The sequence below is a fragment of the Pezoporus occidentalis genome, unplaced genomic scaffold (genome assembly GCF_034315485.1).
Source record: "Pezoporus occidentalis ecotype Australia unplaced genomic scaffold, CSIRO_AGI_Poc_V1 ctg98, whole genome shotgun sequence".
Lineage (NCBI taxonomy): Eukaryota > Metazoa > Chordata > Aves > Psittaciformes > Psittacidae > Pezoporus > Pezoporus occidentalis.
Genome location: NW_026916347.1, coordinates 1,543,162 through 1,556,969, shown reverse-complemented (window position 1 = coordinate 1,556,969; position 13,808 = coordinate 1,543,162). Strand labels below are relative to the sequence as shown.

The window sequence follows — 13,808 nt, the reverse complement described above, 5'->3', positions numbered from 1 at the left end:
TGACTCGATCAGAAATTGCAGGAGTTTGATTTAAGTGGGGTGTAAAACTCAGAATGAAACTGTGGATGTCAACTACAGGGGGGAAAGGATTAAAAAAAAATAATCTGGGAGCTGTAAATGCATCTCGCAGAGATTCAAGAAAATCTCTTTGAGTTCATCATGTTTAGAGAGTTAGACTGGGACGCTGAGAAAAATCCTGGAGAATTATGGGCATTGAACTGCCTCAAATCCCTTTTTGGAAAAGCTGTCTTTAAAGTACATACCTCACATCAGCATGGATTGTTTTTTAATGATGATAAAAGTGCTGGCAGTGCCAGAAACTTTCATTGGTGCTGTGTATGACTATGTAAACTTGTCATTGCATAGCACATACAGATTGGAGACCACAGAGGGTCCAGACCCTTGGTTTGAGCAGTTCCTTGTGCTTTGTTGCCCTCTCTCAGTGCCTGGCAATTTTTTAATTCTGTGATAACCAGTGCAGTCTGTGAATGAATCACCAATTCTCCAGAGCAGTAGCACACGTGGGCTTCTGCATGCTGACCTGTACCTGACATACAGGGGCAGGAGCGACTGGCATAAAGTCACTTGGGAAGTCCGTAGTAGAACTGAGAATTGTAATACAGGTCATTTTCTCACTTTTTCATATATATTTACACAGAAAAATATCTAACAAGTTAGAGAAAACCTACTGTTATACAGTAGTTGAATTTCAGAAACTTTTTAATTCTCTGCCTAAGTCCCTGTGATCTTTCTGTATGTGCTGTTGTTTTATTGATCTTTATGCCTAGGCACCTGATAACGTCAGTTTGCCTAGCAAGGAAAGCAAATAAGTCATTCTTTCATAAACACCACGGTGCTAGAGAGGGCTTTTAAAACCATTGACTTCTCATACTTTGTAGCCTATTTAATGGCCTAAACGTGTATGGCCTATATCTACAAAGTAGAAACAGCCTGTCATTTACTACAGAGTTGCTGCATGCAAGGGTCTGTTTGAGGTCTGAGTGTGGGGGTCCCTGGGAATGTAAGACTAAGCAGAAAAAAGACAGGGAGTGCCAGTGATTCCATTTTATTTTTGGGGAATGGCAGCATGAATGTAAGTTTGTGCATGTAACCAAGCTGCCCAAGTTTTCACAAGAAATCTGTAAAGCAGCCAGGGATTGACTGGCCAGAATGTTAGTCCAGCAAATGAGCTACAAGTACTGCCTTTCCCTTCTGAATTACTTCAGAAGCTTTCTCTTCTGAAACAAACAGTAATTCATGGAAGCATTCTCCCACACGTTTTGGGAGAATAGATCAGTCAGGACTTTCTGTGTGGCTGCAAGGGGAGAGCTGTGCTCTAGGAAAGTAAATAATCTGCTTGCAGCTCACAGTCAAATAAAATTAATTAAACTAGAAGAAAATACTTTATGTTATGTTATGTTATAAAAGGAACAAAAGCAGATGGAAGAGTTACTGAATTTGTTTTCAAATTGTATGGCAAGCCATTTCAGACCTACTTCTCTTTGAGTCAGTAGGTTTTGCCAAGATGGTTTCTGTTACAGGTTCCAACACAACTGCTGTACAAACCTCAACAGAGCTAGCTGCCTCATCTCCATAGACATCTATGTATTTGTGTCCTGAATCACCTTTGGAGAAGCCCAGGCTTAAGAATGAGAGTGGAACAAGGAATTTCAATGTGAAATAGATTAATGTAATCAATTATGTTTTGTGTACAGGTCTGGAAGTGTTAGAAATCATTGGACTGAGATATATTCTTTTGTGGAAAGCCTAGCTGAGAAGTTCATAAGGTAAAGTTCTCTTAAGTTGATATTTTAATCTGCTATATACTTAATTTCTTTCATTCACTGCTTCTTAGCAAATGGAAATCTGAAGTGGTCTGTGTTTGATGTGGATCTGGCTTGTTCTGTTTCAGTCCAATGCTGCGGATGTCTTTCATCGTTTTTTCTTCACGAGGCACTACAATCATGAAGCTAACAGAAAATAGGCAAGTATTCCCTACAGCTTTCATCCAGAAATACCCTCCATCCGTCTTCTCAAGCAGCAAGTGGCACCCAAACCAGAATCCGGAGGTCTGTCTTGGTCTCGCTGTGGCACCAACTCAGGCAGCAACTGAAATCCATTCCACCCTTCCAAGCTGGAAGAGGGCTTAGAAGGACTTTGAGTCTCCCATTAGCATTTTTTTTTCAGCCATGTAAGAGTAAGGCAGCACTGGGCTGTATGTTCTTTATTGCAGTATTTTGAGGAGAAACTACATTTCCAGTCAAGGAATCATGTACATCCTCACTATCCCTAGGTGCCCAAATAAGGGCAGTTTTTGCATCAGCTATCTCATACCCTGAGCTGATGAGCAAAAGGACTGTATGGAAGTCCCACAGTGCTTTTCAGAGTGACCCAAAGTCCTGAACTTCATGTCAGCAGCTAGTTGTACCCAGCCCCACCCCCCCCCCCCAAAAAAAACAACCCAAAACCCCCCCACCTCCCCTGCCCCCACACCCCCCCCCCCAAAAAAAAAAAAAAAAAAAAAAAAACAACAAAAAAAAAAAGAACCCAAAACCTCAAAAGCAAAAAAAAAAAAACACCAACCAAACAGGCAAAACGAACCCAAATAATTTTGGGTTTAATTGGCCTCATGTACCCAAATCCCAGTTATGGAGGTGTTTCTAAGAAATTTCTTTCAGCTTAAAGCCCTTGCTTTTGCTGCTGCTTCTGTCTGTGTAAGAAGGTCCCAGCAGTACAGTGCGCCTATAAAAAAAGGCGGCTCTGAAGCAGTCTTGAAACAACAGCTCTCCTCCATTTTGTACTCCAGGGCCTCACCCAAAGCCAGAAACCCCACAGGGGTCTTGCGTTTCTGCTGGCTCCACTGAATTTTGGCTTAGGTCTCCATCATGTACCTTGGTGGTGGAGCCCAAACTTGCTTACTTCTCCCAGGTGGATTTATTCTTTTCAAGGTGAAAAGTAGGCAGAAGCCCTGTGGCAATATGTTGAACATACTAGAATGTTCCCTCTCCTGAACTCCTGTTCTCTGTATGGATCACCATGTGTGCTTTTCCAGGTCATTCTATACTTTGAAAGGATAAAAATGTGCTTTTTGCCCTAAGGACAAATCCTGAATTTCCAGCTTCTAATTTTACCTTCATCCCACATAGACTTCTGTTTCCTCTGTAGCTGGGGTTGTACCACCTAAAATACCCAGTTGTAAAATGGGGCTCTCACTATCCTTTAAAAAATGATGTGCCATGGCATCTGGGGATGATGTTGGACTGCCTCCATCTTGTCTGTTGAATATTTGTGCCTTGTTTGCTTTATTTGTGTTCCATTAATATAATGAAAACTTTGCTGAGGGTCAGGGTCTTTTAGTGGTCAGTGATTGATTAAATTATTAATTTCACTGAGCGATCCTTTTGTTAACAGGTATTTGTGGAGTAAGAAGCTGTGCAAGAAGGTGTCGTAGGATCAAATTCCCTCTCTTATTAGGCAGCAGCTGCCCCAGGACGGTTGATCAGTCCCTGGTCTAGGATAGGAAATACACATCATTCCCATCCTGTTCTCTTATCTTTTGGCCTCTGTCTTTATAATGGAAAAGTCCTAATTCCAGCTGTCCTGGTGATTGATTGAATACAGGGGTTATATTTGTCCCATTTTCGTGACAGGGTCATAAGCTTTTAAATTCTCATTCCGTCTGCAGTTTGTCAGAGTTTAATATCTGGTATTTGCTTTAATTCAATTTTATCCTGACTGACAGTGTACCAGAATGAGGGATGGAATTGCACCCTTAAAATGTATTAACCCTAACACTGTATCATATATCCAGTTTTGTGCTCCTATGGGTGTTTGGCTGAAAAATTGTGGGGTTTGAAAAAATAAAATAAAATTGATTTTTAACAGTGTTTTGTTTGGTTTTGTTTTCTATCCAAAGGGAAGCCATAAGACGAGGGCTCAACATTCTTCAGTCTGAAGTGCCTGGAGGAGACACATTCATGCATGAAGGATTTAAAAGGGTACATATCACAGTACCTTCTTCCTTTGATTTATACATATAAACTTTGCTTTGCTTGCTTCCGGTGTACTTAAGAACTAACAAAGTTCTGCACTTTGTTGCAGGCAAATGAGCAGATTTACCACGAAACCTATGGAGGTATGTGTTGTATATTGCTCCTGTTAAGTATCTTCATTGAAGAGACAGTGATGATAGTTCATATATGACCTGCAGTAAACCCGCTGAAAAGTGTTGGAGAAGGAATTGGTGTTACGCAATCACTGCATTCCATTTTGACTACGGCCCTACTTTTAAATGCATGATTCATGGTTTATTAAGACCAGAGGAGACCGGTATGATCACAGATCTGCCCCATTGCAGAATACAGACCAAAGCATTAAAGCTAGAACTGCTTGTCCTGTTCCCAGGGGACAGGAATACCCAGATTTTCCTGCACCCTTTTGTCCTGGTACACTCAGCACTGCCTGCCTTGTTGCACCCAAGTCCTTGTTCTCATTGGTATAGGGGTGAATGCAATCAGCTGAGATTTTTGCATCAGCGTGACAGATTCAGGATCAGATTCCAAGTTCCTAAAATGTAAATCTTCCCTAAATTTGAAGAGGGAAATGTATTTGTGGCTTTTATCTTTGCCAAAAGAAGGCCTAATTAGTTAAACTGAACCATTCTTGCCTGATTTGTACCATGGTATGAGGTGGTTCTCATTTGTGAGCTGGTGGGCTCTGGAAAATGGAGAAATGGGTCAGTGCCTTTTCATAAAATAGGCTGTGAGTGTAGAGTCTTCATCAGCACCTCTGCATAGCTTCTCAGGCACCTCTGTCAGGAGAGTCCTGAAGAATGCAACTGAAAGCTCTTTTACCTCACCATAATATATAGCTAAGAACTAACCAACTATTCTGTAAGGAAAAAGTAGATGACATCTGGATTTATGAACTAAAATATCAGAGAAGAAACAAGTGTTCAAAAGAAAACAAAATAAGCTTTCAATTTTTTTTTCCAGCCCTTTTCAAGCATACTGACCAGGAAAAAAGGAAAAAAAAAAAAAAAGAGGAATACAGGATTCCAAGCTATCCTCCCCCTAAGTTGCAGGTCATTTTTTTTTAAGATTTGTCTGTGTCTGACATGACATGGGAAGGTCTGCATGGCATAAGAAACCTGTCAGAACTGATCAGTGTTTAATTTCAGACAGTATGGGGGAAGACACTTGAAATTGTAACAGATTATTTTGAAAAATAAGAAATACTTCTCTGAAAGTAACGTGTGTGTGTGTATTAGTTACTTTGCTTAAGAACCATGGATGCAGAATGGTTGATTGAGCCATAGTTTGCATATTAATTAAGTTTAATTTTGTTAACATGTTACATTTTTTTAGGTAGTATTTTATCCTATACTGCATTATGCATATAGCTATCCAAAGTCTGTGCAACCTTTTCACTTAAGCTAAGGTGGGATATAAAATCTTTCCACAAGGTGTGAATTTTCTGTAATGAACCTGATCTCAAGGTTTTCACATGCTCAGAAGTCATACGATTTTTAGTGACAGCTCTTGTTGCTCGAGAAGTGTAGGACTGAACCCCTTACAGAAGCACATTTTGTGCCATATTCAGTTGGGTTGCTCTTTGGAAATCTTCTGGAGGAGAAGGTAGGATGGCAGCAAAGCTCCTTTTGCACAGGTATCTCTTACCATCATCTCTGGGCAAGGTTTGTGTAGAGTCAAGTTTGCAAAGAGAAAAGGGGAAACCTATCCTCCTGTGCAAATCCATTTTGCCACTTTTTCACACAAAAGATCTAGATGTAATCTTGGTAGATGCATTTATTTGTCAAAAAAAAAAGGAATGCCTCACTTCAAACTTTCATTTCATTGTTGAATCTTTGTGTCATACATACAATGGTAATCTGATAACTATCTTTCATGTAGGAGTTCGGACCGCTAGTGTGATTATTGCTCTGACGGATGGAGAATTGCAAGATGTTCAGTTTTATTATGCAGAACAAGAAGTAAGTCACCTTCACATTCACCCAAACTGCTTATGTCAAACCTGTAGGCATTAGCTGCGGGCTCCACTGATTACATGGCTTTGCGCTTGATGGCAATTTTGTATTTTTTTTTTTAGGCCAACCGAGCCAGAAGCTTTGGCGCTATAGTTTATTGTGTTGGAGTGAAAGATTTCAATGAAACGCAGGTAACTTTGCTTGCTTTCTTCTAGTTTTGTTTTTCTGTGACATTACTGCACAAGTAACAGCATCAGGGGAAGGCATTTATTTAATTACTTGAGGCATAAATCATTTCGTGTCAGTATGATGTCTTTTAGCAAGTATGAAAGGGCTCAGTTTTGTTCACTGTAATTTTGTTTTCCTCATGATTTATGATTGTCTTTCTTTGCAGCTGTCAACAATTGCTGACAGCATCAATCATGTTTTTCCAGTTACGGGAGGCTTTTATGCCCTAAGAGGCACCATTGATTCAGTAAGTCGGGTATTCTGAAACCCAGAAAAGGACACCCTTTCCTGTATTAATAAAGAATAGATAATAAAAATGATTACAAAAAATGCTGTTATCTACATTTTTTAGATTCTCAAGAAATCTTGCATTGAGATCCTAGCAGCTGAACCATCGAGTGTTTGTGCAGGAGGTAAGTTTCCACAAGAGCAGTGCGATAAGGCAAATGATCGACACTGATGAAATGTCAGTAACTGCCTAATGTGGTATCAGAGCTGAAGCCTGGGGATGTGTTAGAGGATCCCCTCAGGCCATGGCTAAAGAAAGCCTTGCGTGTTCCTTCTCAGCCTGAGAAAAAAATAGTGCCAATAAACATCTAGCTGCTGTGCCTGAAAACCTGCTCGGAGAGTTGATTGAGGTAGCGCCTTGGTAACTGGGCATACCACTTTTAAAACATCCAAGAGCAAGAGACACCAAAAGTGATGTAAAGCCAGTCTGTCAGAAGTGGTTTAGGGTCTAAAGATGGCATCTCAAAAATTTCTGGAAAGGCTGCATTCCTGGGTCTGCTAAGGCTTGTCAGCAGTTAGAACAAGATTTTGCAAAACGTGCACAGAAATTTCAGCTTTATTGAACCAAATATAATGAACTGCGTAGGCCAGGGTACCTGGTGTGTTTTCCAAACTGCTGATGTTTTACTTACAATAAAAGAACGGTTAGTGTGTGTGGTAAACATGAAGAATCCCCAGAGGAGCTGCTGATAATTTCATGCTTTTCATGTGTAGTATATTTAGCTTGGATTTGTTCTGGTTTGCATTAGCAATTAACTTGCTGTGTGTTTGTCTACTGAAGAGGCTATTGCAGCAGAGTAAGAGTGACACCATAAGTTTGCTGGAAGGTACAGTTTACAGCATGGTTATTTAGATTTGATGTTACTGTCTTGTGTTCATTTTCTTCTATGCTGAAAAATGAGCACATTAAAATAGCAATGATGCATGAAAGCTGACCTTGAAAACAAACAAAATTAGGAAAATCAGGAAAAATCTAGTAAATATTACAGAAAAGATAAATGGTTCATTTTTCATTTCCACATGTCAATCACAGTATAATCTTGCTATGAGTATTTCAATTTAAAATGAAATATCCATGTATCTTCTGAACTTTTCCTAGGTACATAATCGTGGACTAGATGTTTGTGTTAAAAATCCTGTCAGTACAAAAAGTATGAAAAGGAATGATTTTATTTTTAAAAATCAGTTTGTGGAGATGATCAGAAACAATTTTAAAGCTTTGACTTTTCAAAGTTGTTTTTTTTTTTTTATTTCATAGTGGTAAATTCTTCCTTTATTTGCTTTCAGTTTATTGTATACCAGACAGGTTTTTTTGTGCAACAGCTTATTGCAAGCTTTCCCATTCAACAGAAATTGCATTTAGCAATGTGAATGTTCCAAAAGGAGAGATTTCAGTAGTAGTCTTGTAATTGTTCAGAAAATGTTAAGAATGTTGGAAAGATGAATTTGAAACCATATTTTCGAATGGAAATTTGAAAATATTTTTCAGAAGCATTTGAGGAAATAAGTTTTAAAGAAAATGTTTATAGAATCATAGAATCATAGAATGGTTAGGGTTGGAAAGGACCTTAAGATCATCTAGTTCCAACCCCCCTGCCACAGGCTTCTCAAAACTGGATGTATTTCAGCATAAAGAGTAAAGTTTCTTTTATTCAAAAGGAATGATGAGTTCAGATTTTTGCCAAGCTTTCTAGGTAACTAGCTTATCACAAGCATGATTAAAAATACACAAGTGCACTTCAAAATAGTTTGCCCTTCCTACTAAAATAAAATATTGCTGCATTACTTGCATCTGAAAATGTTTTTTTGTTGTGTTTGTGGCTTTTAAGTAAGACCAATATAAACTGAGGAGAACCAGTTTCCATGTATTGTTCGTGTTTCAGCAAAATACCAGCACTTGTTTCACTTAAATTTTGAGGTTCGTCCTGTTGACAAAACCATCCGGTAAAGGCTGGCACACAGTGAAGTGTGGTGCTGAATCACCAGAGTATGAAGTTGTGGATCTTGCATGCTTGAAGGTTTACCTATAGTAGTAGGAGGCTTGAAAATAGGAGGAATCTGAAAGTGCAGCTCCAAATGGTGCATGCTCTTGTGTTAAATGGTCTTTAGCATGAAGAATCAGGCTTCTAATGGCTTTTATTATGAGTCAAGTCTTGCAAGCTGAAATTAACTCCTGGAAAAGGTTTTACAGTACGAGGCTGGAAATATTTATGCTTGTACTTGACTTTATTATCCTTTATTATCCCACTAACTTTAACATAGCCAGAGGTTCATCTTTATAGCTGTGTGCACCACTCTCTGCTGGAAGGAATCTCCTGGGATTGAACAACTTTTTTCATGGTAGTGTGAATCCAGATCCTGAATCCAGTTCACTGGACGGTCAGATATACTTCTACTCCATGTAATGTGGTTTTTTTAATTTTTTTTTAAATGTACTTTAGTTGGGCTTCAATGCAAAAAATACTGAAGCCTATGAATTCATCTCAGAATTGTAATGCATTTTTTAAATTTAGGTAGTTACTAATATTGTTTACTGATAAATATATAGGTACTATTGAATAACAAATATAAATAATATATATAAGAATAATAAAAAAATATAAATATATATGCACCTGCTTTTAGAACTAGCTGAAAACAAGAACATAAGATTTTGTAGAACATAAGATTTCCTAGAAATGCAAGATTTCTCCCCCTTTTTCTAAGTTTTTTTTTTTAGTATGTAATTGAAATTTGCTTTCCAAAATTTTGGTCGAAAACCAGTAGACCTTCTGAAAAAGTACAATATATTATTGCATTCTCCAGCAAAGAAAGTTTACATCCTTGAAATGTGGCTCTGTCTGTGCTTTTTGTGTAAGACTTACCTGAGTGAGGTGGTGATAATCAGTTCGGCTTTTTTTAGCATTGTTACTAATTTTTAGAATCTGGTATGAGATCACGAGGTCTTTCTGTTGTTCAGTGGAAGCCAGTCACAATAGATCTGCCCCACTCCTTGTAACTGTTCTTGCAACTCGTAATTACTACTGTGTTGGTGATTGCTGGTGATCTCCGCTTCATTTTTGACTTGCCAGAGGTTTAGCAAAATGCCGATGGAACGATTTCCATGTGGCAACAATTCCAGTTGGGACTCTGGCTCTCTGTGACGAAGCTATCTGGCAAGTCTACTTACAAATTGATCTCACTGAGTTGTGACAGCTATCTGATGCTTAATGCTTTTTGACCCTGCACATTCATTGTCCCCAGTGTGGAGCAATGTAGTTGGGTCTTTCCTCTACTCTTTCATTTAAAGTGACCGACATGCAGCCTGTAAACAGGCTATCAGTGCAGAATTGGAGGTGCCTCATATCCTGTTTGACAGCATCATTGCTTTGATTATGCTTACGGTAACCAGACGGGATTGAAAGGATTTGTTGGATGTGGCATCCTACTGGCCACATCAACTACCAGGTGTGGATGCAAGCCGTCAGCTACTCATCAGAGTCACAGAAACGAAGCCGACAGCGCAGCCAGCGCACACCAGCTTCAACCTACCATCTCGCTGCCAGCGCTGCCCGGTTATTTCAGTGCTGACCTTTTTCCCTTCGCTGTCTTGTCAAAAGCTACAATCTACGATCTGACAGTAACTAAGGAAGAAAAGGACGCAGCCAGAGCCAGGATGCAAAATTAAATGGAATTAGCCATTTCAACAGACCATCATCCAGAACACGTTAATGCTCTGGAGCATCCAAAGGGGCAGACAACCAAATCCAGTACCAGCTGTTTATATTTCCATGCAAGTCTGGTATTGAAACTATATTGTCAGCTTGTGTTGGTGGATAAGCTGCTGTTCACAGCTCACTGTGCAGAGTGGCAGTGACTGGGAAAAGAAGGGCAGGAAAGGTAAATTGTCTTGACAAGACTAAACTTCTAGATGTAGCTTTTACCTTTGATGTTTTGAGTTGAAAGTCTCTTACTTGCTGCATCTTTTTAAAGGCACTGAAATAGCTATCAATTGAACCTTTGTGGCTGCTGCTACATTTTAAGGCAATTAGATGGGGATGTGTAGAATCTATGTGCAATTTTCTTTCAGCAAGCTGCTTTTATAATATAAAATTGAGAGGGGGGGGGGGAAAACCTGAATCTACCCTACAGTCCTTTTTTTTTTGTTTCTTTTTGTTGTTGTTGTTTTTTTTTTTTGTTTAAAGTGCCCTCCACCCCCAGTGGGAACCAGGAGGTATAATCCCTCCCTTAAAGAAGAGGCCAAGTTCTGATGTTGACTCTTGATGTACTCAATGAGTCTCATATTTGATGATCTTTCTTCAGCAGAGTGCCAAAGCATGTGTTCCACTTTACTATGCACTCCAGTAAACATTTTTTTTCCCCCTCTCAAAATATCTTCTCTGATTCCCATGTTTCCTGCAGCCTATATCAGTTCAGAGCACTGCTCTAAGGGAAAGTTACCATGAAGAAAACCAGAGTGTGGGTTTTGAGTGCTTGATCATGAGTATAGAGGAGACTGTGGCACAGTGTTGGGCTGTGCACAGTTAAGAAGAAAGAGCAGCAAACAGTTGTGTTGTGCTGTTGTTAGAGCTCCAAGCAGAATTGTTTCCTTTATAGTTACTAAGAAATAATTTTAAAAGCTTGCTGTGAAGAAGCTGAGGAAACAAACTCAGGTTTCTTAATACCTTCTCCCTCAAATTCATTTCCCTGTCTAACTGCTGGGTACAATGACTCCAGGTGCTTTCATGATGGATGTAAACTCAGCGAGTGCTATCACTACTTGTCTCCATCCCTTCCCTTCTCCTGCACACTTCTTTTCCCAGCAGATGCTCAGCCAGGCAGATTACCTTACTGATCTCTCTGGCAACAAACAGAGGGTTATTTTTCAGGTGCGTGAGCAAGCTCAGTGCACTGCAACATGATCAGTGGTGCCAACAGTGGAAGGCATGTGCAGTTGCAATCTTATTTCTGACAGCAGAATTATTTCCTAGACTGGCTTTACTCAAATGTGAAACTGCTTTATCAGTAAAAAGACTATTGAAAGGTTTGCTGAAAAAAATGATAATGCTTCTTCTGCTTGAATGAACAAATCACAGGTGCTTATTGTGATAATGAAAAAAAAATCACAGGAACCCTCCCTATCAGGACTGAAGGAACAGAAGTTGTGAGAGTAGCTGAAGAGTAGGTTGCTTGCAGCACTTGCTCTGGCCAGCAGAGTGTGTCTGATTGTGGCAGGTCTCTTCTTGTGCTGCTGTGGCAGGGGTGTGGAGGATGAGCACAAAGAAGATGGCAGTGCCTGAATCCTTAGTTGTTCCCATGCACCAGATGCTAGTGGAGCTGTGCACAGCTCTTGTACGGGCAGAAGGATTGTGTTTTTCCAGGGCTTGTACCAGACGCAGAGCTTCCTCTCTGATTCACAGAAGGGTTAGAACAGGAATCCTGTTTGTCAGCATGCTCCAGAACAGAGCTGCTGCTGAAAGCTAAGTGCCATCTGCTGTGGGGACAGGAGGAAGGACTGGTGCTTATGGTTGGCAAAGGTGTCTGTCCCAAAAGCCATGGAGCAACCATGAGATGACATCAGCCAAGTCAGACTTACAGTATTGCTGTGGCACCCTTAATTAAGGCACCATGGTCTGTGCTATGCTTATGAGAACAAACTTGAGACAAAGAGAAGACTCTGTGCAGCACTAATGCCACTGTAGCACTCTTGGCCTTTGCTGCTGAATAGAGAGAGTAACAGTGTGAATGTTTGGTTTCAGGCATAGCACAGAGAATAGCCATTGTCATGTTGTACTTCAGATCAGTCTGGATAGAAATGCTGTGTTTGAATTTTTTTTTCATAACTCTCTGGTATTTTTACTTACAGAATCCTTTCAAGTTGTGGTAAGAGGCAACGGCTTTTATCACGCAAGAAATATCGACCAGGTACTCTGCAGCTTCAAGCTCAATGACAGCCTTACTATCAGTAAGTTTGCAGGCTGGTGAATCCTAGTGTCCCCTGTGGCTGTGTCACCTCATGGGACGTAGGCCAGCTGTCATCCATGTTGAGGGGAGTCCTTGCAGTGGCTGTAGGAGGAGCTGGGTAGGAATCTGTACCTAACAGAAGCTTGAAATTCATCCTTACTCAATCCTGTGACCCATGGGCAGTGTGTCATGACTGCTTATGTGGGGCATGCTGCTGCACAATGAACTTCATCATCATTTTAATGATGCAAGTGGGTAACATACAGCCAGTGAGGACTGGATATAAGGTTTTAAAAGGGAGAAATAAAGTTGCTCTCTATTACCTTGTTCATCAGCACTAAAAAGAAATAATGCTGTCTTGATCTGCCACTGGTGTTTTCAGAGTCTTTATTCAGCAGTTCAGGAGACATTCACCACAAAGCAGGGTCCTCCCAGGCCTGCTCTGTTCCTCTCTGATGCCATTTGCTGGTCTCATCACAGTGAGCATTTAACACGGAAACTCCCTGTCATCATTGTACAAAACAGTCTTTTGTTTGTTACCTCAGCAGCTAGGCAGAGGACTGAATGCCCAAAAAAGGTCGAATGTCCCATTTCTCAGCAGTCTTTTCTTATTCCTGAGAAGCTGTGTATGTCTGGCAGGGTAAAGCATGGTGTGGGGAGGGGAGCTTTCCTCCTTTTCTGTATGTGCTACCCTTGTTGGCTGAGCACAGTAGAGGCTTTCATATCCTGTTGTGGTCAGACTGGTGCCTCCCCTAGCATTCACTTACAAGAGGGAGCACATGAATCGCTCCTTCATTTCCCATCCTGGTTGCCTGTGTGGAGGCTGCATTAAATAAACTCTGGTGGTCTCACTGTCATTCCACTTACAGATGCCCTTTGCCAGATTCATTTCTTGTGGTTTACCAGGTAGACACTTTTACTTTTTACTCCTTGTCCCTCATCCACTAGTACCTTGACTGGACTTCACACAGTGAGTTCTGACCTGGGCCTAGAAGCACACAGGAGGAAAACTACCCTCATTCCGCATCTCCTCCGTGCTGTGTTTTCGTTGCATTGTATCTGCAGCAGATGCTGTGATGAGACACTGATGTATTCTGGCTGGCTTTTTGCCCTCAGGCTGGCCCTAAAGCATTTCACTATGATTTCTGTGGCCTCATCTCTGCCAAAGCAGGGAAATGAGTTTTGTCTTTGGGTGGCCTTGGAGTGAAGCATGAAGGAACAACTCTCTGTTGTTCTTTATTATTATTTTCCTAGGTAGAAACAGTAATCAAGCCTCTAAATTATAAATAAGCTAGCAGCTTTTACCAGCCCCTTATTCACTTGGGTTGGAGTCTTGTGAGTAGTCTTTCCCTGGACTAGCACT

The 13,808-nt window shown here is 40.5% G+C and overlaps 1 protein-coding gene across 1 annotated transcript in view; it reads left to right on the top strand.

Annotated features, from left to right (window-relative positions):
* Positions 1–13,808, top strand: part of ANTXRL (ANTXR like) — a 57,841-nt gene that overhangs the window by 10,954 nt on the left and 33,079 nt on the right. Inside the window, exons 2-10 of the mRNA XM_062606861.1 lie at positions 1,716–1,787; positions 1,913–1,984; positions 3,917–3,998; positions 4,102–4,135; positions 5,913–5,992; positions 6,109–6,177; positions 6,381–6,461; positions 6,567–6,627; positions 12,348–12,446. Coding sequence (XP_062462845.1) covers positions 1,716–1,787; positions 1,913–1,984; positions 3,917–3,998; positions 4,102–4,135; positions 5,913–5,992; positions 6,109–6,177; positions 6,381–6,461; positions 6,567–6,627; positions 12,348–12,446 — 650 coding nt within the window. The remainder of the gene's footprint in view (positions 1–1,715; positions 1,788–1,912; positions 1,985–3,916; positions 3,999–4,101; positions 4,136–5,912; positions 5,993–6,108; positions 6,178–6,380; positions 6,462–6,566; positions 6,628–12,347; positions 12,447–13,808) is intronic.